The sequence below is a fragment of the Ictidomys tridecemlineatus genome, chromosome 1 (genome assembly GCF_052094955.1).
Source record: "Ictidomys tridecemlineatus isolate mIctTri1 chromosome 1, mIctTri1.hap1, whole genome shotgun sequence".
In the NCBI taxonomy this organism is placed as follows: Eukaryota; Metazoa; Chordata; class Mammalia; order Rodentia; family Sciuridae; genus Ictidomys; species Ictidomys tridecemlineatus.
Genome location: NC_135477.1, coordinates 12,881,936 through 12,904,902, shown reverse-complemented (window position 1 = coordinate 12,904,902; position 22,967 = coordinate 12,881,936). Strand labels below are relative to the sequence as shown.

The following is a 22,967-nucleotide window of genomic DNA, read 5'->3' as shown; positions in this document are numbered from 1 at the left end:
ATTAAAAGAGTGTGACAACCCTTTGCCAAGTAAGTTTATCAGTGCCATTTTTCCAACAGCTCAGATCATTATTAGTATTTTTTAGCAATGGTTTTAACTCAGACATATTTTTAAAATGATGTTATTGTACACTTAACAACAGACTGCAGAATAGTGTAAACAGACTTTTATATACACCGAGAAACCAAAATTTCATATTACTAGATTTATTGAGATATTCACTCTGTTGTGGAGATCTGGAATTGAACGGCAATATTTCCAAGATGTGCATGTATAAAAAAGAACTCAAAATGGGTGAAAAAGGCTGAATGTAAGAGTGTGAAGTCACAAAACTCTCATTAGAAGAAAGAGTAAAGACATAGATATAAAATTTTGTGACCCTATTATTATACAATGGTTTCTTAGAACATGATACCAAAAGCACCAGCCACAACAAGGTAAAGATGAATACTCCGGATTTAACTGAAACTGAAAGCTTTTGTTTTTAAAAAACATCATTCAGAAAGTGAAAAGACAACCCACAGAATAGGAAAAAAATTACAAATAATACATATTACAAGGAAGTTGTATTTAGTATATATAAAGAACTCTTACAAATCAATAGTGGAAAGACATAACCCAATTTAACATTGGACAAAGGATTTGAATAGGTATTCCTCCAAAGAAGAAATACAAATGTCCACTAAGTACATGATGAGATGCCAGTATCATAAAGTATCAGTAAAATGCAAATCAATGAGCTATCACTTTGCATCCATGAGGATGATAATAACCAAAACCACAGATAACATAAAGTATTGGCAAGGACATGGAGACGTCAGGACCCTCAGACACTGGTGGTGGGAATGTAAAATGGTGCAGATACTATGGAAAATGGTCTGGCAAATTCTCAAAAGGTTAAATGTAGAATTACTATATGACCCAGCAATTCCACTCCTATGTATAGACCCATAAGAAGTGAAAAGATATGTCCACATAAAAACTTATACATGAATGTTCACATCAGTGTTCTTTATAATAGTTTAAAAATGGAAACAACTCAAGTGTCCATCAACTGATAACAAAATATGATATATATATCCATCCGTATATATATGAAAACAATATATATATATAATTTTATTTTATATATACGTGTGGGTGTATATATATGTAAAATTTTATATATACATGTGGGTATATATATATATAATTTTACATATACGTGTGGGTGTATATATATAATTTTATATATACGTGTGGGTGTATATATATATAATTTTATATATACGTGTGGGTATATATATATAATTTTATATATACATGTGGGTATATATATATATATAAAATCCAAACATACAATGGAATACCATTCAATAATAAAAAGAAGTTCTGATATATATATACTATAATATGAAAAAACCTTTAAAACATTATGCTAATTGAAAGAAATACAGCCTATAGTTTAATTCCATTTATATGAAATGTCAAGAATAAACAGATCTATAGCAGTAGGAAGCGGCAATTAGTGGCTTCCCAGGGCTAGCGTTTTGGGGGGAAGTGAAGGAAGAGTGACTGTTAATGGGTGTGGGGTTTCTGGCGGGAGGATGAAATGTTCTGGAGCTGCCTGAGGTGACGGCTGCCCCACTGTGGCCTGCTCAAACTCCCGAGTGGTGCCTTTGAAGGAGTGGACTGTGCAGTCTGTGCATGAAGCTCACTAAGTTAGAATTCTTATAAAGGGAGGGGGGGTGAACACATGGGGTCTCCGAAGGTTGGAATCCCGTCCCAGGGAGAAAAGCTGAGGAGGCTGTCAGTGAAATGGAAAGCCTCTGGGGAAGAGGCCACCTTCAGGGAGCTGCAGCTGCATCATGTGGGAAGGGAAGTGGATCTCTGTGGCTGGGAGGCAGCCTCTGCTTCCCCATCTGCACTGCTCGCCACCCCACACACCCAAGAGCCCCGAGGCACCGGTCACTCTCCGCCTGGCTGTCACCTCCCGGGGAAGCCTCCCTTTGTGCCCCTGGCCCTCAGTTTTGCTGCACGTTGCCCATGCTCCTCACCTTCAGAGCGCTTCCCCTTGTGATGACAGAATTATTAGATGACACCCTGAGAACCTTATTAATAACCAGCCCCATCAAGGGACCCAGGTGTCCCCATGTCATTCATCTCCCCAAAACTTATCCCCATGCCTGGCATGTAGGAGGTACTCAAGCGTTTGTTAACTGAGTGGATGAATGAAGCCTAGATGTCGTAAACAACCTCCTGAGAGCCAGCGCTGTCCACAGGTGCAATGCACTGTCCCATACAGCTGCACCTCCCTGCCCTGGTGCCACTTGAGCACACAGGGCCAGAGGTGTCACCTACGGAGCTGAGGAAAGCGCCAAAGAGATGATCAGATGGGATCAGATGATCAGATGGGTAGCATGGGACGGCCTGGCTTTCCTCTATGCAGCACCCCATTATACTGATGACCAAAACTTCAGTTAACAGGGGATTATGTTACTGCATGCTTAGCTTGTGCCAGACACTGTGCTCTACACTCCAAGTGCACTCGATTCTCCTAAAACCCTCATATTATCCATATTTCATATTACAGACAGGGAAACTGGGGGTTGGAGAAATATGCTCAAGATCATAGACTAGTGAGTAGCAGAACTGGACTTTGGCCCCAGCCATCACTCATGAATAAATGAATGTGCACTCAATTGCCCCCATCAGGGCTTCTCTTAGTCCCTTATTAAAGCTCTGAATCTCATGCCACTCGTATCTTCTGGGTCACAGTGTCCTGAGGCTAACAATGGGTAATTCTGATAGTACCAAGAGCTTTTCTTTGGCTCCTACTCCCCAGTTATTGGAGAAGTCTTCCTTGAGAGGAACCTCAAATATCTCCTGGGGTAAGACTCTCCATGTCTCCCACTGTCCAGACCACTGGCACCCACAGAGCCATTCACAGGGCCTCCTCTGCTGGTAAAGGCCATGATTGGCCACTTCTGGCCACTCCCCACCCTCCACTTGTTGCTGCTGCTACGTTGCTGTGTCCACTTCAAAGATGCTGGGGCCACCTCTCCTGCTGGTACAGGTGCTGTTAGTGCTGGTGCCACCGCCACCGCCAGTGCTGGTGCCACTGCCACCACGCAAGTGCCACCAACACTGCCAGCGCCGGGCTCACCGCCGCTGCTGCTAGGTGGCGTAGAGGAGCGAGGAGCTTTTGTGTGCTGTTTGCTCAAGTTTGCAGGCAGATGGGGGACAGACTGAGTGACAGGACACCATGAAGCACAGTCATCCCTCGTTATCCAGGTGGGACTGGTTCTAGGACCAATGCGGTTATCAAAATCTCAAGTTCCTTTACAGAATGTCACAGTATTTTTATGTGACCTGTAATCCCCTCCTTCATACTTGAAATCCCTTGAGATGACTTACAATACCTTATACGGTGTAAGTAACTGCTATGCCAGATTTAGAGGAAATGACAAGAACAAAAGGAATATAGGTGTTCAAGGCTGATGCACATTTTCCCAAAAAAATATTTTCCATCCATGCTTAGTCGATCAAACCCATGGATATGGACTAGAGGATGCTAGGGACCCGCTGTATTCAAATAAAGCTTCACTCAGGACTCTCTCGGGATTTTCAAGAGACAGATTACTTGGTCCCCCAGGCAAACAGATTCCTAGAATGCCCAACTCACTCCCAAGACATCTGTACAGGTGGGGGGAGACAGTGAGGGCCAAGTTGAGACCTGCTTCCTGCCCCCCCACCACCCAGGTGTAGCCGATCAGGTGTCTCTTTGTTCTGCTGTTAGGAAGCTGAGGACACATTGGAGGCCCACCTTTTAAGAGTCAACAGGACCTCATGGCAGTCAAGCTTACCCTTGACTTTGCCCAGTTCTCCTGTCAGTCCTGTTTCTCAACAGTATCTGTATCATTTTATTGTAACATATGTCTAAAATGTCCCTTGTAGAATGATACAGAAGGCTACACAAGTAAAATAAAATTAAAAACGAACAGCTGGAGTAAGAATGTTATGTTACACATTTTAAAAAGAAAAGCCCATTTCTAAATTTGTTGTGTTTCATTAGGGATTTTTTTTTTTTTCCTGTAGGCTTCAAATAAGCTGAAAATCTTGACCAACTGACTTGGTATTTCCAGATAGAACACAGAGCTCTGGGACGCTTACTGTACCAGAATTACAGGTGACTGTTCACCTCTACGCCCTTGATGGACAGTCATGGAGACCACCGCTGGACCTGGCTGGCACAGCCCCACCCTCCACCTCCTCCACCCAGACTCCTTTCCTGGAGTCCTGCAGCCCAGGTGGGCTGGAATAACTAATTCAAGGTAAGGTTTTAAAGCTGCAATTCCACACCTTGCCGGCAGACAGGTGGCACGATCCCCAAAGGAGGGGGGTCACATAATTCATAGAACCCAATGTAAAATGAAAATGCAGGACCCCTCATTCAAGGGGCTGCAGGTATACCTGAGTGGTAGGGACATGGGTAGAGTGTACAAGGCCCTGGATTTCATTCCGAGTCACAAAACAAATACATCAAATTCAAGATGACAACGATAGACCATCAGACCTCCAAAGGGCCTTGTGTGACCGCACAGTCAGGTGTCCAGACAGCCTTGCACTGAAGATATATAAAGGTGTATTTCAGGAAGTTATTTTTATATATAACCACAAGTTCTGATCTTCATGGAAGAATGCTGAATATTTGCAAGTATTTTTAAAAAATTGAACAGAAAACCTTGCAGTCATGCCATTCCTACAGAGGTACCAGTTGGCTCAGTGCTGCCATCTGATTCTTTGGGTGCCAAAGCATGAGGAACTCCATCATACCTGTTACCATGTTTTCATCCAAGCCTCCATACCCTGCCAGAGTGCTGCAGCAAGGCAGGGAGGGCGGGGGTAAGGCCCTTGTTCCCGCCAGAGACCATCAACAGAGGTGAAGGAGAGGGTGCTGTCCTGGAACTCTACCCGACTCCCCAGATCTCATGTGAGTATCGTATACACATTCATACACATATAATTATATTCATATACATATAATTAATTTCAACTTTCTAAAATTTGACCAACATTGACTTGTCTTGTACTCAGGCTGTCCTCGGTACTTGGTCATTAGTCAGCCTGGCCATTACAGGGAGCACTGTGGGTGTTTGTGGCAGACAATGGCACCTGTGCCCACCATCATGAATAAGGGCAGGCTCTGGGAACTAAACGATGAGAGGAAATGCTTGAACAAAGGAGGACTTGTCACTACCTGTGACAGTGCAGGGAGAAAGCTAAGGAATACTGTCCCACCTGGGCCTCCTCTTCCTCTGCCGAGCTTTGTGACCCACACATATCACGATGCACCCAGGCAGAGCTTGGGCCAGGGTCACATTGCATCATCCCAGCTACCAGGCAGCCAGAGGAAAGCAGGATGCAAAGTCAAAGAGACCAGGTAACACAGGTAAATTCCAAAAGGCTGCAACTGCTCTTCTCTCCCCACCTCTCTTGCTTTCTTTATAGATACAAATACATGAGCATGTTAATTTATGTATATAGCTATATGTGTAAACTTTGGTACATGTATCTCTATGTGTTTGGTATATATGTTATATATGTGTATATTAAATATTAAATATGCATCTATGTACATATATTAAATATGTATGTGTATGCATACATAAGGCAAGAAGACAGGAATATATATGTATGCATACAAGTGTAGATATAAAATATGCATGTGTATATATTTGTATAGAAATACATAATAAATATGAATATGTTATATTATGCATATATGCACATCTATATGCATATATAAAGAGCATGGGAGGCTGAGAGAGAATGTGAGTATCATATACACATACATACATATATACAGTACAATTAATTTCAATTTTCTAAAATTTGACCAACATTAAGAGTCTCTGCCATGTCTAGGCCTTATCCTGGGCACAAGAACACAAACTTCAACGAGTGTCACCCACCTCAAGGAGCTCACCATCCAGAGAGGAGACAGACTAAAACCTCTAATACCCAATCTATCAGCATGGTGGCATTTATAAAGGAAGGCAGCATAACTTGGTGGATCTGTGTTGAGGGTGGTTGATGACAAGGACTTCAATCAGCCACGCTGGCTGGTCCAGCTCCTGGCCCACCACCTTGAACCAGTGCAACATCAAACATGCAGCTTGAGCTGCAGGATCTTCATCATCAACATAAAGATCCATAATAGTGCCTTTGTCACACCGGCTTCAATGGCACACCAGTGGAAAGCCCTGATGCCTCCTGGCATCCAGAGGCCCTCAATAAAAAGAAGCTGTCATGATTACTATGATTATTGTTACAATGATTAAGGACATAAGGTTGTGTAGGGGCACCAAAGAGAGAAAGGTCAATCTCACTTGGGAGGGATCAGCAGCAGCTTCCTGGCAGAGGTGAGATGGAGGTGAATCGTCCCTAGGAACAGGTGCTTGTCAGGAGAACAAAAGGGAAAAGGGCTCATTCTGAGGATAAGGAAGAGCTTGTTCAAGGGCTCTGAGGCATGAAACATCCCAGCATGTCCAGAGAACTGCAGGCAGATCAGGACCAGAGTAAGAGTTCACGGACAAAGAGAAACTAGAGCCAGCTCTGGAAGGGCCACCCAAAACCCTTCACAATGGAATAATAACTCAGATCTGCCTGTCACAAGGTTTAGGAGATAGTCACCAGAATGTGACTTCACTTTAGGAGGGCAGGCTCCCCCCTGGGATCAGGTATCCTGAATACCCCAGGAGGACATTATGCCTTAAGGCAGAGGACTGTTCATCTGCCCTATCCTCCTCTGCTCACAAATCTTCAAAAGCTTCTTGTTTTAGTTTTCGTAACTAATTGGCTTATTTTTCCATGCTGATCTGGATGCTGTTGAGGGCTTTCATTATAACTAATCCTTTCCAGAATGATTTTTAAATACTCATCTTCCCAACCACAAGGAGAGTCTTAAGTGGCCACTTTTTAGCTCTTATGAGAGCCACCCAAATCGTTTGCCCTCAGAGAACAAGCAGCAGTTGCATTTCTGCAGGTCCGGACTCAGAGACAGAGGTGGGTGTGGGGGGCAGAGCCAAGACAGGAGTGAGAACAGGTTCCTAGGAGCAAACAATGCCCCAGACAAAACCAGCATGAGTAAACAACAGTCCAGGCACAGGAGCAGCCAAGAGACCAGGAGGTCACCCAGAAAGAGGAACAAGAACCTGTGCTGTGGCGGGAAAGGGGCGGACCCAACAGGACAGGGCAAAAGTGCAAAGTAGATCTTTACAGGGAAGTTGGTGACAAAGGAGGTCCCTGGTGGTGGGGACTTTGAGACAGTCAATGAAACCGTTGGACCCTGTCTCCATCAATCTGTTCACTCATCATTCATGAGGTCAGCCGATTAGTCAATTCTATTTATTTCTCTTTGTTCAAATGTGTCCCAGACTCTGAAGCTGCGGAGCCCAATCAGCCTCTGGTCTGTGGCCTGGAGCTCCCCTGCTGGCAGGCGGAGAAGGTAACTCCACACCACAGGACGGGGACGTGGCCGCGACCAGGAGGGTCTGTGAGGGCGGGGAGGGGGTCACCTGGCGTGTCCCAGATATCGTCCTAGGTGTGCTTACCTCATTTGTCTTCTTCACTCTCCTTTGTCAAAAATAGACAATCTACTTTTCCTGGCCCCAATTTACACTGTGTCATATTGGAGAACAGAGAAGCAGTAAGTGGGGAAGGGGTGCTCAGACAAGGAAAGGAAGAAGAGAGCCCAGAGCTCCCGATGCCTTCCTGTTAGACCTCCCGCTCCTTCCCAGGACTGCCTCTGGATTTGGGCTTAGATTTTCATAAAACAAACATTGACTTTTCCATTTCATGCTTTCCTTTAATTTTAATGCAGCATCCCTCCCCAGATGCCCTTGTGGGAATCCTGTCATCGTGGTTCACAGACCCACTGAATGTACACGTGAATTTGCTCAGACCCAGCAAAGGAGAGCCATCATCCCTGCAGGACCCGCTGAAGCTGGCACAGGTGTCCCATCACCGTCATGGGACCATCTCCTTGTGTTGTAGTTGCTGCAGCCTGGGGGTGACATTATGCTTGTTTTATGATGTTATCAAAGCGAAACAGAAAGCAAGAGCATATCAGCCCATAATGTGGGACTTCACCTCTGCAGGTACTTTATGGTCAAGTAAGAAATTCAAAGAGCACTTCACAATATTTATCAGAAGTTATCAGGAGAACCTCATCTCTAACAATCATTATTTGTCTCTCAGGCATCATTTTTCTCCTGAAAAATCAAATCAAACAAGAAACTATTTAGTGAGCACCTACTATGAGACAGGTACTGTCCAATCCAGCAAACCTTCTAGGATGTTTTTTTCATTGTCATCTTTTCTTTCTTCAGATATTTAAGGTAGGGATCAGAATACTTCAGTTTTCCCTTTAAGCAGTTTTATTATTTGCAACGTCCTCAGAAGTTTAACACTTTAATGGGTACCAAGAGCTTTCTGTGTAGATTTTTGTTTTGTTTTTTTTCTTGCTGCTGTTGTTTATTACCCAAAGCATTCCTTTTCTTTTCCTGCTCTCTGATTTTTAGGGAGAAAAAAAAAAACCTAGCATCTGGGGTCTGAGACCACTTGAAACAGTCTGGGCTGGGACTGCTAATGACCTCCCAGAGATAACCCAAATTGCTGATTTAGCAAAGCCCATTCTTGACCTTGACACAAGACAAGACAGGCAAAGGGGAAGGACTTGGGAGGGGGTCGTGAAAGAAAAAGGATCATAGAAGCGCTCAGATCTCGCCAAGCCCCCTCCCCCATTCAGCAAACACCTGGCTGAGTTGGAAAACATGACCGGTCCAACCTTCCTATTGGCACCAATTGAAGCTGTCAGCTCTCGCTTGTCACCAGTTGCACTGGGAGGCCCCGGGCAGCCACAAGAGCCCTAATTAGGCAGAAATGACACTTCTACAACTGACCTGCCAGGACCTTTGGCAAACCATTTAACATCATTAGTTAACATTTTTTAAAAGTGTGAATGTAAATGAACAGCCAGTGGCTTTCAATGGAGTTTGTCGGTGGCATCTCCCCCCTCCTTACTCTTTCTCTTTTTACATGAATAGTCCACTTGTTTTCCCCAGAATTGGAGGGAGGCACCGAGGAAGAAGGAGGAAGAGGACTGGTCCTCTGAGCTCAGAGACATGTTAGAGCATAAACAAGCTCAGAACAGCAGAGAGACCACCTCTTCCTGCCTTTATAAGGGCTTGAACAGAGACAATCTCCCAGGGCCACCTGAGCAGAGCAGGGAGACGGCATGACACTCCCACACCCCACCCCCGAGGCCAGGCTGCAGCCAGGTGCCCGGCACTCATGAGTGTGGCCAGCCACAGCCCCAAGAGTCATCTCCTGGCTCAAGGGTACCTCTGAAATACCCTCTTCCAAACCTCTTCTGACTCGTTGGCATTCTCAACAGCAGACTATGTGGCTGTGACTTAGCAAATGTCTTGCATGTGACAGTTCTTATGTACCCAGTCCCTCTGGGAAGGTGCACAGTTCTGGGGGTGGTTTTCTCAGACACCAGTTGGATACTTACACAAATGAGCTCATTTCCTACCTGCAGCCGTTATTTCCCACCTCGAATCACACTTCATTTTGTTCTTTGCTTTACACCCACAGAATCCGTACACGCCAACACTCTCCATCTGTGGGAGGGGAAAAGAGTTTCACCGTGAACAGGTCATTTTGTCGGTTTCCCCCATAGCTCAAAAGTCGCCCACTCCTGCTGGCTGACAGTGGGGAGAGGTGGAGGAGAAGACCAAGTTGAGGGGGACCGCAGAGGAGGTGGGCTCCTAGGGGGCCTTTGCACTTACCACCCACTTGTTGTTGTGTGGCCTTGGGCAAAGTGTTTGGCCCTGAGTCTCAGATGTTTTCATCTGTAAGACAGAGATAATGCCTCACTGTGTCAAGTGAGAAGAGAATAGATGAGTACCACGAGAACCGGAAAGCACAGTGTACCCATAAGGACTCCACCGATGAATAAGAGCTGCTAAAACCAAGGAACCGCGCCACGCTCTTGTCACTCTCTTATCCTGGAGAGATGGCATGGAGAAAGTGTCCCCCTGCTTCCCCAGGCACACTCCTCCAAGTCACCAGCACATCCATCCCAGGCCCCCACCCGTCCTGTCCTCCCCCATACTCTACTTATTCTCAAAAGGGCTGTAAATACATCAAGACAAGCGCAGCTGGGTAAAACAAATGCCTCAACACCCTGGTCCCTTAGTTAGCACAGGGCGGAGGCAGAAGCTCTGCACACAGCGGCGGGTCCATTCAGACGCACAGTGGATGTTTAACCAAGTTCAAATGCAAGAACGCAGCTTCCAGATGTGGCTCTGCAAGGGTGGCCCAGGTCCTAAATTGTGAGTTGGACTTGTCCCTGAACTGAAGATGAGTGAAACCAAGCAGGCGGTGTGTGCTGCATGCCTGTGACTAGCCGTGAGAGCGAAGCCAAAGAAAACAATCTGAGTTTGGGGCAGAAAGAGGGAAAATACTGAAAAACGTCCTTAATAACAGCAAATGGAGAGGGGGAAACTGCTCATCACGATGGAGCGTTTAGTGCTTTTAAGCTAAATACCTCAGCATATTAAGCAAATAGAGAAAAGCCAGCTAGAAGATGTCATCAAATTGAACCGCGCAGTGCTCAGAAAGCCTCTAGGAGGTGTCTGCTTTGACCCCTTTTCCCGTCACATGCCTGGTCCCAGCCTGCTTGTTTAGTATTGCCGCTCCCCTCCAGCTGCGGGGCTTATTGAAAAGCTCTCACTCCCTGCCTGGTTTTGGCACATTTTCCGCAGGTGCCTCCTACTGCGGCCACAATGGGCTGCTCGGGAGGTTTAGACCTGTCAACAGCTACAGGGGAGGAGGGGCAGGAGTGGAGGGGGCACAGTCATTGTCTTAAAGGGCCAGTGACATTGTGTGCCGCCACCGCAGAGCCTGCAGCACTGGCACCTGCTAATGAGATGAATCCTTTCTCCCGCTCCCTCTTTCTCTCTTTAATGATTTAACTTGATCGCTTTGGTTCCTTTCTGGAAGGGGAATTGCTCCATTGATCATATAAAGTAATTGCCTGTAAAACACTGCTCTGCAGCAACTACGACTACTTCCCTGGCTGAAAATGTCACAGCAATTGAAAAGCTCTTAGCCCAGTTCAAGAATGAGGTTGCTGAAGAGAACAGTCTGCATTCAGCCCCCAAGTACTCGTGTGTTGGGAGAGTTACAAGTTTTGGGGTGTGACGGATTTTTTTTTTTTTTAAGACAGAGGGTTTACCTCTGGTGATAGGGTGTGATTTTTGCACGAGATTGTGGGAAACTCACCAGACACATCAAAACCAAAAGCGAAAACTCCCTCAACACTAAAAATCAGATATTTTCATTCAGGAAAAGAAATTGTTTCCTTAATTTCTCATGGGTTCAGAAAGACACCCCCATGGACCCAGGGCGGGTTAGGAGGAGAGAGAAGAAAACCAGACCCTTGCCCAGGAGGGGGCGGGGGCCTTGGTTTTGGAAGCAGGGAATGATGCTCTAGTTGTCTAGGGTTGATGTTTCTGACCTGTCACTTGGCGGCAGCAGCGACACACTGTGGGAACGGGGACCACACACTTGAGGAGTTTTCATAAATAGCTTTATTAAATAGTCGTCGTTGCCACGCCAATGTGAGGGAGTAATTCTCCTGGGGGAAAAATCACTTTGTGATAGGGAGGAAACTGCCGGGGGAAATAAACATGAAGCCTGTTAGTGATGGTGTCATTGTCCTCTGACAGGTGAAAGCCTCAGTTTGTATCTGAATAAGAGAGACTTTTTCAAGGTAATTGGTGGGAAGCACTACTTGCTGCATGTCAGGCTGCCAGTGACCAATTTAGGAACAAAGCTTCAGGTGAATCACCTTTCATCTGCACGAGCCAAGGGTTTTTTTCTTTTTTATTTTTGGTAGCTGATGAACTAAGGGCAGTAGATGTGCTTATTACTGTACTTTCTTAAAAAGGCAAAAACACCCATGCATTCTGCAGAGGCATAAAAAGACTGTCTACAATTATAAATCTGAAAAACCTGTAGGACTTTTTTACATTTAAACTTTGTGAAAGATCATGGTACAAGTTCCATAATTGTACATAGGTTTTTACATTTTATTTTCTTGGATTTTAGGGACTTGGGATCTTACATTTTAAAGTCTTTTAATATTGTAAGATCATATAGGATACTCAGGGTGATTACACATACAATACCAAAATATACTACATACACTAAAATGTATTTTTTTTCTCCTATACTGAGAATTCCAAAGGAGGGGGAGGTGTGTTTAAATTTAAGTCCATTAAGTAAACTAATTCCTGGATATGTAAAAATTAGGTTGAAACCAGAAGCTTAAATTTTAACTCTTATTGGAAGATCTTTTATTTTTGTCTGTAAAATGAAATAATAAGATATATAATTAGACAATTACTATAGAACTAGATCAAATATAGAACCAAATGACTTCAAAAGTTCTGCCTGGCTTTGAGTCCCTTATCTAAAAAACAGTTTAGACAGCCTCTTATCGAAAAAATACATTATGGGAAATAGAGGAGTGGTAAGTACGACCACAAGATTATTCTTAGCAACTTTGCCTATTAGGAGGTCAGGAGAGGAAAGTGGGTTGAGGTTAGCTCAAGAACAGGGGAGTCTGGAAGATCCTGGGGTAAAAACCAAAGGCCCACTGGCAGAGAACAGCTCAGGAAGCTGGAATGCACAGGGGAGGCCCGGGAAGGTGGCTCTCTGGCTGGGAAGGAGCCCAGGGTGGCCTGCCTGCTGCTGGCCCTTGGGCTGGGGCTGCATCCTCTGCAGGACTCTGGGAGAGAGAGTGCGTTGAAGAGGAGAAAATCAAGCCACACAAGCTCCACATCAGAGGAATGACTGTCAAATCTGACGGACGGGCTCCACTTCTGTATCATCTTCTGCTTTATTTGTGCATTAAGAGGTCTGACTAGCATCCAGAGTTCCCCAACATGAGATCCTGCTTTACAGCCTGTTCTTCACGGGACCTCTGCAGCACATTTTAGACCACCTGACTCCACAAGGCTGAAATTAACCTTTAGCTATGGAGGTTTGAACTTCATACTAAACAGGGCTTGTAAAGATGTCAGGCAGGCATTTAAAACTAAAAGAATGCCTTTTCAAATGTTACGTTATTCCTGTGCCTATGTACACCTAACTGATTAAATGTACCCAGAGTGATGAGAATTATATCCCAGGCTAATATGGGATTGGCCTGAGTGGTAACTGCTAACTCTTCCTAACTCAGACCTGTAAGTTTGCTCTGTAGTAAGAGTCACAGACACTTCACCCTGAACACTTTATTTACTTGGTATATCCATGTGTTTATTACAGAAAGGATCTCATCCACCAAAAGTTAACACATAGAAATGCTAAGATCCTTTATATAAGAAATAAAAAGCTAACTTCAGGCTGATGGGTAAGGGTACCTATCCAGACATTTGTATCTAGTATAGAAGGTTCATGTGTTTTCCAGTTAGAGAATGATGTCAGTCTGAGCTTTGCTTTGTAGCTCCTGAATGAGCACAGAACCACCAGCTCAAGGGAGAAAAAGACTGTACAGTGTTATGCCTCTGCAGAATGCATGGGATTGCTCTAGATGAAGATTTCAGCACGGCTGTGTGTTGCAGGCAGACATCACTGAGGCTGTGGGAACTCAAGCCACTCCCTCCTTCAGGAGCAGGCTTGCTCCAGGTTTCCATTCCCTACTTTTTTTTTTTTTTTTTTTTTTTTAGTATTCCATCTGCAAAGCTTCCAGTCTTTCAAAAGTCAGAGAGCACCGAGTAACCCAAAGAATTTCCCGTACTCTTGGTTTTCTCAGCTTGAAGCAGATCACAGCTCCCTCCTCCAATCAGATCCTTCCAAAGTTACAGCTTACTTAAAAATATCCACTTAAAATGGATGCGCTTTACGAGTATCACAAGTGTGGCTGATTCCCAGGACCAGTTACAGATGCCTCCTCTAAACAAAGCCTAAAATCTTATTTACATGTTTTGTCAAAAACAGATGAGACAGCAGGACGTAATGAGCTACGTAATCCCCAAGCCTAAATTTAAAGAGCCAGGTAAATCTGTCATAAACGAAAGAATCATAATATGGACCAATCTGGACGTGACTGCTAAGCCTTAACCCCAGAGGACTCAGGCAAATGTGTGACATATCTGACCACCAGCCAGGGTCTAGTTTGTGCCAAGGATAGTGCTTTTTTTTCTTTTTTCCCTTGGCATTAAGGCTTGAAAAAGAATGTGAAAAGTTCAAGGCAGGCCCTTAGTGAATCTGGGTCAAACACACACACACACACACACACACACACACACACACACACACTCTTTTTGTTCTTATACAACAAATAATATTCAGGGATAAAGTCTATTGTACACATAAATCAAAAAAGTTCATATAATTCAGAATTCTTTGTTTTGATTCCATCTCTGGCTTTTGCAGATTTATAATTATCTCTCCCCAAAAGGCAACTAATTTTCCGTGTGTCTGAAGCACAAAAAAATATTAATTGAATGGATAATATTTTCTTTGCAAACATCTTCCTTAAGATTTTTAGGGCTGGGATGTAGCTCAGTGGCAAAGCATCTGCCTTGCATTCGCAAAGCCCTGGGTTTGACCCTCAGTTCAAAAAAAAAAAAAAAGATTTTTAAATGGCTATATTTGTGGTAAAGCAATAAATGATGATACACAGAACACAGATGATACTTTAGAACACTATTTATTCTAAAGCTTATAAAGTGATAGACATAGTTTATTTATTTTAATATTCTTTAAAATGAAAAAAAGTTACAATTATAACTTTGTTCTTATCTTAAAAATTATGGCCTTTGATTCTGTCTTTTCAAAATCAGTACAGGAACTCTATTTTCCTGACAGCTTGGCTATAAAGAAAAACATTTAAGATCAGGCAAGAAGTTCAGATTAGATCCACAAATTAAGTCCCAGAAATTGCTGGCATGAAATAATTCTACACCAAAAAGAAATGTTAGTAGTTACCTCAAATAGGAATTCTTCTTTAAAAATTCTAAAGGTAGAAAATTCCCGTAGGAGGAACAGAGATCTGAGCTTAACTGAGATGGCTCTTCTCTACAAAATGCCCTGCTTTGGGAATTAGTTTCAAATCTTGTCGATTTTCAAACTCTCGTCAAGGTTAAAAGATTAGAGTGCAAATATCTGGATGTTAACCCTGAGAAGGACGATCACCTAGCAGAGCTTGGTGATAACTGTAGATCAACGGACTGTTCTTCCGTCTGACAAGAGTCTAACAGTAGATGCTGAACATGCTCAGCCTGGGTGGGGAGGCAGCTGCTGGAGTTCAGAGGGAGAATGTAGACCTGGGTTGCTTCCCCAGCTCACCTTGGCCCCATTTACAGGCACAACAGAAGAAATGGGATCAAGGCAGGCACCCAGAAACTTCTACTGCAAACCTCAGCTTTGTCTCAATATTTATTTCAAGTCAAAGTACCTTCTCATAAAAGCCTCCTCCCACCATCGACTCAGTTTTCCATCCTGAGTACCACTGCATTAAACCCCTTGGACTTTCCTATCTGCAAACTGCAGCAGTTGAAAGAGCAATGCAATGACAGTCCAGGCCAAACGTGAGCATTGTTAGTGACGTGTTAAAAGCACTTCCACTTGAGCAACATCTCAGTCTTTCATCTCAACAAACTTTTCTCCTTCAAGTATTAATGGAAATACCATTTTCTGAAAAAGCGATTCTGATCACACTACTATTTCTATAAAATCCACTTAAGGTTTTGAATGCACGATCACAAAATATAACCATTTTGCCACCGAATCATACATTATCAGGATCAATCACATTCTCCTTTGCTAGAATATAACATAATTCGGTGCATCAAAATTTCGATATGGAAATTTAACCAAATGCATTCAAGATTCATTTACATGTCACCTTATATGGGTCCAATGATGATAATTTATATGACAGTCATATATGAAAAAGATGCGGTTAAATCAGAATTGAGAAATTTGCTTAAAATGATCTTATTTGCTACAAGTCCTGGGAATGTACTCCCCCCAAATCATAATTCTTCAAGAAACATAATTCTCATTCTGCATTGTGGCCAGTCTTAAAAAAAAAATACTGAAAGAACTAGAATTCTCAGATTGCTTAAACAGAACAAAATAGGTGTCATTTCCAAAGGGCAAATCAAAGCAGAAAAAGAGAGAAAACAACAATCATGACACAAAACAACCACCATCCTATAGTTGGCTAATAATTAATGTTAAAAAAGTTCTGTCTCAATTTTTTGACAACTGATTTTTTTAAATGCATAATAATTTGGGGGGAGCTTTAATACCTCCATGAGATTCATGGCCAGGCCTGTAGAAATCATCAGATATAAAGGCAGAGACGGTCTTTTGATTTTGCTAATAAGAAACAGATAATTCCTCTTAAGCAGATTAACTTAAAGTACATTTTTAGGGAAGTTAAAATCCCCTTCAATCAGGTTCTTAAGTTTAATTACGAAAGTCAAACAATTTGTTAACTCTCATTCAAGCACAACGAGACAGAGAGGGGTGCATCTCCCAGGGGCTGGCACACCAACCCAATCGATATTCGCAAGAGTAACAGAGGAAGCACTTTCGGCCACAACTTGATGGTCCTCTTCATTCAAATTCTTTCTCTTCTCTGCTGCCTCTATGTAGAAAATATGTCTAACATTTTCTTCACCCACAATAAGTTAAATAGCCATCTTTATTTTGCTACTTGTATATGAAGAAAAGAAGTACAGACAAAAAAACTCGGGCTTTACAGGACATTTCATAAGCAATTCTTTTATTTGTCCAGCACTTACGCCATGAAAATACCAGTAAGTTGCATCTACTTCTATGAGGTTAAAAAATTATCTACTTAAAAATGGCCAAATAGCTTGCTTAAAGAATGTCTTTGCCTGATCTCTTCCTCGTCTCTCTACTGTCTGAATTCACTGGATAATTGCCCTACTTCCAGTTTCACTCTGCCCATACAGAAATTGTGTGTCTGTTCCCTGAAAAATACCAATTAAACTGCCAGCGTAGCATCTCCAGCAGTATCTTTGGGTCTTCAGTGTCAAAGGCCTTTGAACAAATGACCGGAAGGCAGAATCTAAAACAGCCTTTGATGGGATGCCAGCTCACTCACTCACTTCATGACTATGGGCTCTAGCTCTCTGCTTTACTTGGGAAGCCAAGACAGAAATAACACATCAACTTTATAATTCTGCATGAATGTAAAAGGTTAAAATAAAAGTGTTAGATTGCCAGCAAATTTAATCCCACCTGAAAGGTCACAAATGTTGTTTTTAAAAGGTGGGGGGCCTCTTTATTCAATTAAATCTGGATTCCTGTACAAAACTAAATAAAGGTTTTAAAAAAATACTATAAAATGGATAAAAATGTCACATCTCCTTTTCCTTTATTTTTTTGTCATTATTTTCAATAATAACATTGTTTACTCTGTGTAAGGCACAATAGGAAGAAGGAAGCCTGCATGGATTTTTATTTAATCTCACAATGATACTATGAAATGGAAATAATTCAATGAAAGTCATCTAGGAATTGGGTTCAGAGAGGTTAAGTAATTTGGTCACACAGCTGGAAACTCAAAGAACCAGGATTTGAACCCATGACATATGATTGCAACATTCAACACTTCTAGGCTTTCTTGGCTGCATCCATTATCAAATCATTTCCAGGTGAAGGCTTGGTCCATCTTTTAGAACAGTGGTTCTCAACCTCGGCTGCATGTTAATAGTAATACAAATATACACAAATATGTGTGGGCCCCATCCTTTAGAGATTCTGATTTAACAGGCCTGGAGAAAGGCCCAGGCATTGGTATTTTACAATATGATAGTGGTGAATAAAATCAATGTGTGTCTTTATAGTGCTAAACTTCTAGTGGTGCTTTGATTCCAGTAAAATCTAGAATAGAATCCCTAGGTAATCTAATGTGTTGACTGGGAACCGGTGACGGAGGGAGTTAACACCACTTACTTATTCAGAGTCCTTTCTCTAAGACCTCAAGGTGACCAACTCTGGTTCCTTCAGACAAGGGCACAAGAGTCTAGCAACAGCAGGCCTGATAGAGCAGAACCTACAAGAATTCTAGCTTGCAGAAGCAGTGGAGCAGGATGGGAAGGCAACCCACAGGCATCGGCACTGGAATCAGCTAGACCTGGGTTCAAGTTCTACCTCTGCTATTTATTAATGGTGTTAGCTTGGCCCGTGACTTACCTTTGACAGTGGTTCTGCAGATTCAGTGGGACAGTGGAAGTAAAGTTCCAAGCTTATGAAAAAGCTCAAAAGCAGCTGTTGTGTGTGTGTGTATGTTTGTTTTTGTATATAGTATTACTACCACAGGGGTATTGACTACTGTCAGGAGATATCAGCAATTAAACAAAAAAAGGTTAAAAAAAACTACTTTTTTAAAAAAAAAATTGGTCAAACCATCCTAATACTTTTACTTAGCACCATTCGTTTTACAGGGACCCCTGGTTGGCGATCCTGTTTCCCATTCTATTGGTCGGGGAAGGTTAGCACATCATCACTTCCATCTTCTGGATGAGCAAAGGCAGAACTTTCTGTCTATTCTGTCTCCAGTTTCTATGATTCTATGATTAAAGGCACCTGCAATCATGCTCATTAGTTCCCTATGAAAATGATATTCAACACAGATGTCAAATGCAGGGAAAAAGAATTAATAAGCACTTGATAACAACCCCAAAATAACATCTAAATAATCACTTCTGAACATTAAAGTCATGGCAAACAAGTTCCAATTTAAATGAAGGTATTGGGTAGGAAGAAGGGAAAATGAACAAATACATTTCCCTTTATCCTCATTCATTTAGGAAATGTCTGATAGAGTTAGCAATTCTTTTTGAATGAAGAATGATTAATTTCCTCTAAGAAGGGTCTTCCAGTAGCAGGTTGGAATAGACTAATATATCCTGATATTTTATCATGGATCAGAGCTACAAAGCAGAAGAGATCTAAGATGGAAAGATCCAATTCAGTAGTTCTCAACCAAGGTCACGGAGAACATCCTGGAATCTGAGGAAGGGGCCCCCAACTCCATACATTTACCAAACAACAACCCCCAACACTGAATAAGGGCTTGTTGGTACATGTGTTCTTTTTCACATTTCATTCCTTAAATGAAATACAAAGGCGTCTAGAAGTACTACTGAATTTATGGTCATTGTATGTAACTCCTATGAAATGCTGGGGGTGGTAGATGCTTCATTTTTGTTGTTAAAAAGGAGACTTCATATCTGAAAAGTTATAAAACCTGATCAGTCCAAACATCCTCCCTCTTTACTGAGAAGTCAAGATCTTTGAGATGACTGGGATCCCATTCCAGGGTTTCTCATTCCCAAATTCTCCCTGCCTCACATCATGCATGCCTTCCTGAGCAGGCACCAACTCACAGGATGGCAACAGTTGGGCCTCTAGCCTCTCCCCACTTCCTCTTTCTGAAGGAGGACAGCTCAGTCCCACCCTCTCTACTTGGATAAGTTCTAGGAACTTTCTAGATCTACTGAGCCTCTCCAGATTGATTATTTTCCTTCCTTCCCATCCCCAACTCCTAGGTTGATAATTTAAGGCTTAGCAACACCTTCAACCCCTTTCATGCTTTGGAACTGTGCCAGGACATTGAGTATCGGTGTGAAATGGAAATTTGATCAGCAAGGTGGTAAAACAAGGAATATGTGATGTGAAAAAAAAAAAGCACAAGTACAAGCATAACTGCTGGTGCTTCTAATAACTATGGAAAATAAGAAAATGGGAATATTCAAGAATCATCATTTTATTGACTCTGGATCTGTCAACACTAACAGGCTGCTAATAAGTCCATGCAAACAAACTTCCAAAAGGCTTTCACTTCTATTATTTCAGTTTATTGCATAATGACTCTCTCAATGTGCGTGCTACTGTATCACCAGAACTTGTAGTGTCACTCTAAGTCTCTAAGTGTCATTGCTCTTTTGTCAGTGCCTAGGACAGTGCCTGGCACATGGCAGGCATTTAATAAGTATTTGTTAATTGAACAATGAAAGAAGAACAGGATGGCAGCTCACCATTATTACTGTTTATCTTCAAATAGTCTCTTCTCAATCTTCAATCCTCCAATAACCTTTGACTTAACATCCTTCCCTCAATGTTTTTTTTTTTTTTTTTTTTTTTTACTTTTTTGGTACTGGAGATTGAAACTCAGGGATGCTCTACCATTGAGCTACATTCCCAGCCCTTTTTATTTTGAGACAGGATTTCGATAAGTTGCCCAGGCTCCCTCAAATATTTTTAATGGAATTTTTTAAAGTTACATGAGAAACTCATTCATTTTAGGAAAACTAGATATGACCCATATATTAAAAGAAACTAAAAGTTCCCTACGATCCTATCCCCCAAGGATCACAAAATTAACTTGCTCAGGGCCAGCCTTTCAGACTTTGTTCTACACATATGCACCCACACAAACACCCATTCAACATGTTCCCAAAAGTCTTTGCCCTGGACTTTGAGATTCAGAGTTTTTCCATTCTCCTTATGTTTTTTTTGTTCATTTCCCAGTAAGGCTCCTTGTCCTTCTCCTACAACCTAAATCTACTCCTTCTCTAATATTTATATCCTTACTTCAAGAGGATTTTCCCCCCTCCCATTACCCTCCAGAGCATTCATCTGTCCTTATTCCAACTTGAAACCCATTAGGATGATTTTGATCAGCAACTTGGGTCTTCCCATTGCACTGGGATGTCAGTGCTCCTCAAGTCCCACCTATCTTTAACCCAGTGCAGCATGTTCCATGGAGAAAAGTCATTTAACCCATTTCTGACAAATGCAGAGAACTAAACCCTACCTCAGGAGTCTTTGGTTTCCCATCCCCATCCAATCACACAGAGCCTTTTCCATCCTTCCTTCCTGTTCTGGCTCATCCATCTATTCTCATTCCTACCATTATCATTTAGACCCTTACACCTATATTATTTTCTACCTGGGTCTCCGACTTTCTGTACAACCAAACACCCATCAATCCTACCTATTACCGCCAGTTAACTGCTTCTATTTTGTCCATCCTGTATTCAGAAATTTGTGCTTCTCTCTCCTACTGAATGGGACTTTAGTTCCTACACAATCTCTCCAGACAATTTGTCATCCTCATTTCTCATTATTCCTCAAAACAAACCCTTTGCTCCAAACCAGGCTGGTGTATCATCCAACTCCAAAACACTTGTGAGTTAAGCATTTATTAACCAATTATAGGAAAAACGCGTTAATTCATCCAACAAATATTTACTGAGCACCTGTTCTGTCAGGTGACGTACCGATGCTGTAGACACAATGGTGAAAGAGACACACCAGGTCTCTGTCCTCAAAGAACTTAGAGGTCAATGGGTTATTGAGGGCAGCCCCTGAGATTTGTTGGTCCCAGCCCAGGACACTTTCCACTTTTCCATTAAAATGTCAAATAAGTCAATATATCTGTGAAGACTGAAATTGGGGAAAGAGTTCAGAAGAAAGGAAGGGCTGGCCAGAGGGAGAGTTGTGGCTTGCAGCTTATTTAAAGATGTGGGATTCAACCTAGATATTCAAAGATGGATGTAGGAGAGTTCTGGGTATGGTCCATCCGGGGACAGAGGAAAGGCTCAAAGGTGGAATGGAAACAAGGGCAACAATATTGGCTCCATTGGTATAAAAGTTCCCTGGGCCCCTAGTCAGCAGAGCACAGACTCTTTCTTGGCAGGGCCCCAGGCTCTGCAGTGGCCGAGCAGATGACTCAGCATCAGCTCCTAGCATCAAGGGATTTCCATCCAGCAAGGAGGATGAGGCAGGTCGGTGATGCTCTCATACCACAGAGAGGGAGACATTTCATGAGAGATTCAGAGAAAATACCGAGGGAGCATATCTGTGGGTAGATGCATATCTGTGTTTGTGTACAATATTTATAGTCGCTTAGTTTTATTCATCTACCTTCACACGTGCATTTATGGAAAATAACTATCTTGTTTCCAGGTGCTTTCTAACTTGCTTCCTCATTTTATGCTAAGTGACTTAGGAAGCAGGCAGAGTAGGTAAGATAATGTTTTCCAGACAAACAAGAGCAACGTAGATGTTTTAAGTGAACTGCGTAAGTTGGGAAAGTAAACAGGCAAAAGTAGAACAAGTACACCCTGTCCATCAAGGCCCATTTTTTGCAGCAGTGGAAATATCTAGAGCAGAAGGCGCACTTTAGGAAGGTCTGCAACCTCATGAATGATACCTGTGTAAGGTGCTCAGTAAGGTGTAAGGAAGCCAGGCAGGTAGTTTGGACTTAAAAGGAAGGAAGTAGGCAGCCTCCCAGAAAGGGAACATGAGCCAAGGCCCTTCCTCCATTCCCCTTCATCTCCCAAAGTCCTGCCTGCATTACCCCACTCCTAGACCTATCCTAACCATAACCATCCTTTAAGGTCCATTGCCCCCCAACCATTTTTCAGCTCACACTGTGCTTTCCTCGCATTGCTTTCACTCCCACTAACCTCCCCGGGGAGAGTGCATAACCGTTTCTCTCCTGGGCATCACAGAATGTGCAGCCAGCACATTGCTGGGCTCAGAGCAGGTTGTTTACAAATATCAGCTGACTGAACGAATTCCTGGGACCGCCACAGTTGCGTACCAACAGCCTGGGTTCTCTTGTCCCTGCCTCCAGGGGACGAGGCCTGCCAGGCGCGGGCCACCCTCGAAACCAGAGGAGCTCGCTGGCCTCGAGGAACGAGGAGGCGGACGGCGAAGGCTGCACCGCCGAGTCCCAGGGCCACTGGGAAGCACGAACTTGGGTTCGTGCCCCAAGTGGAAGTGGGGTCAACGCTCCCCTGCTCCTGCAAAACGCCCTTCAGGGAATGGTTAAATGTTTCCCCATCTGGAAAATC

The 22,967-nt window shown here is 43.0% G+C and overlaps 1 protein-coding gene across 3 annotated transcripts in view; it reads right to left on the bottom strand.

The window, feature by feature from the left end:
* Nucleotides 1-22,967, bottom strand: part of Hspa12a (heat shock protein family A (Hsp70) member 12A) — a 143,219-nt gene that overhangs the window by 119,874 nt on the left and 378 nt on the right. The window contains exons 1-3 of one of the 3 annotated variants that reach the window (XM_078043439.1): nt 15,049-15,065; nt 9,837-9,899; nt 9,581-9,668 (exon numbers count right to left, since the gene is read on the bottom strand). In XM_078043439.1, the coding sequence (XP_077899565.1) occupies nt 9,581-9,668; nt 9,837-9,899 (151 nt within the window). In that variant the 5' untranslated portion in view covers nt 15,049-15,065. Of the gene's footprint in view, nt 1-9,580; nt 9,669-9,836; nt 9,900-15,048; nt 15,066-22,967 lie in introns of those variants that run through there. The other 2 variants (XM_040272498.2, XM_021723342.3) reach the window with 2 other exon arrangements.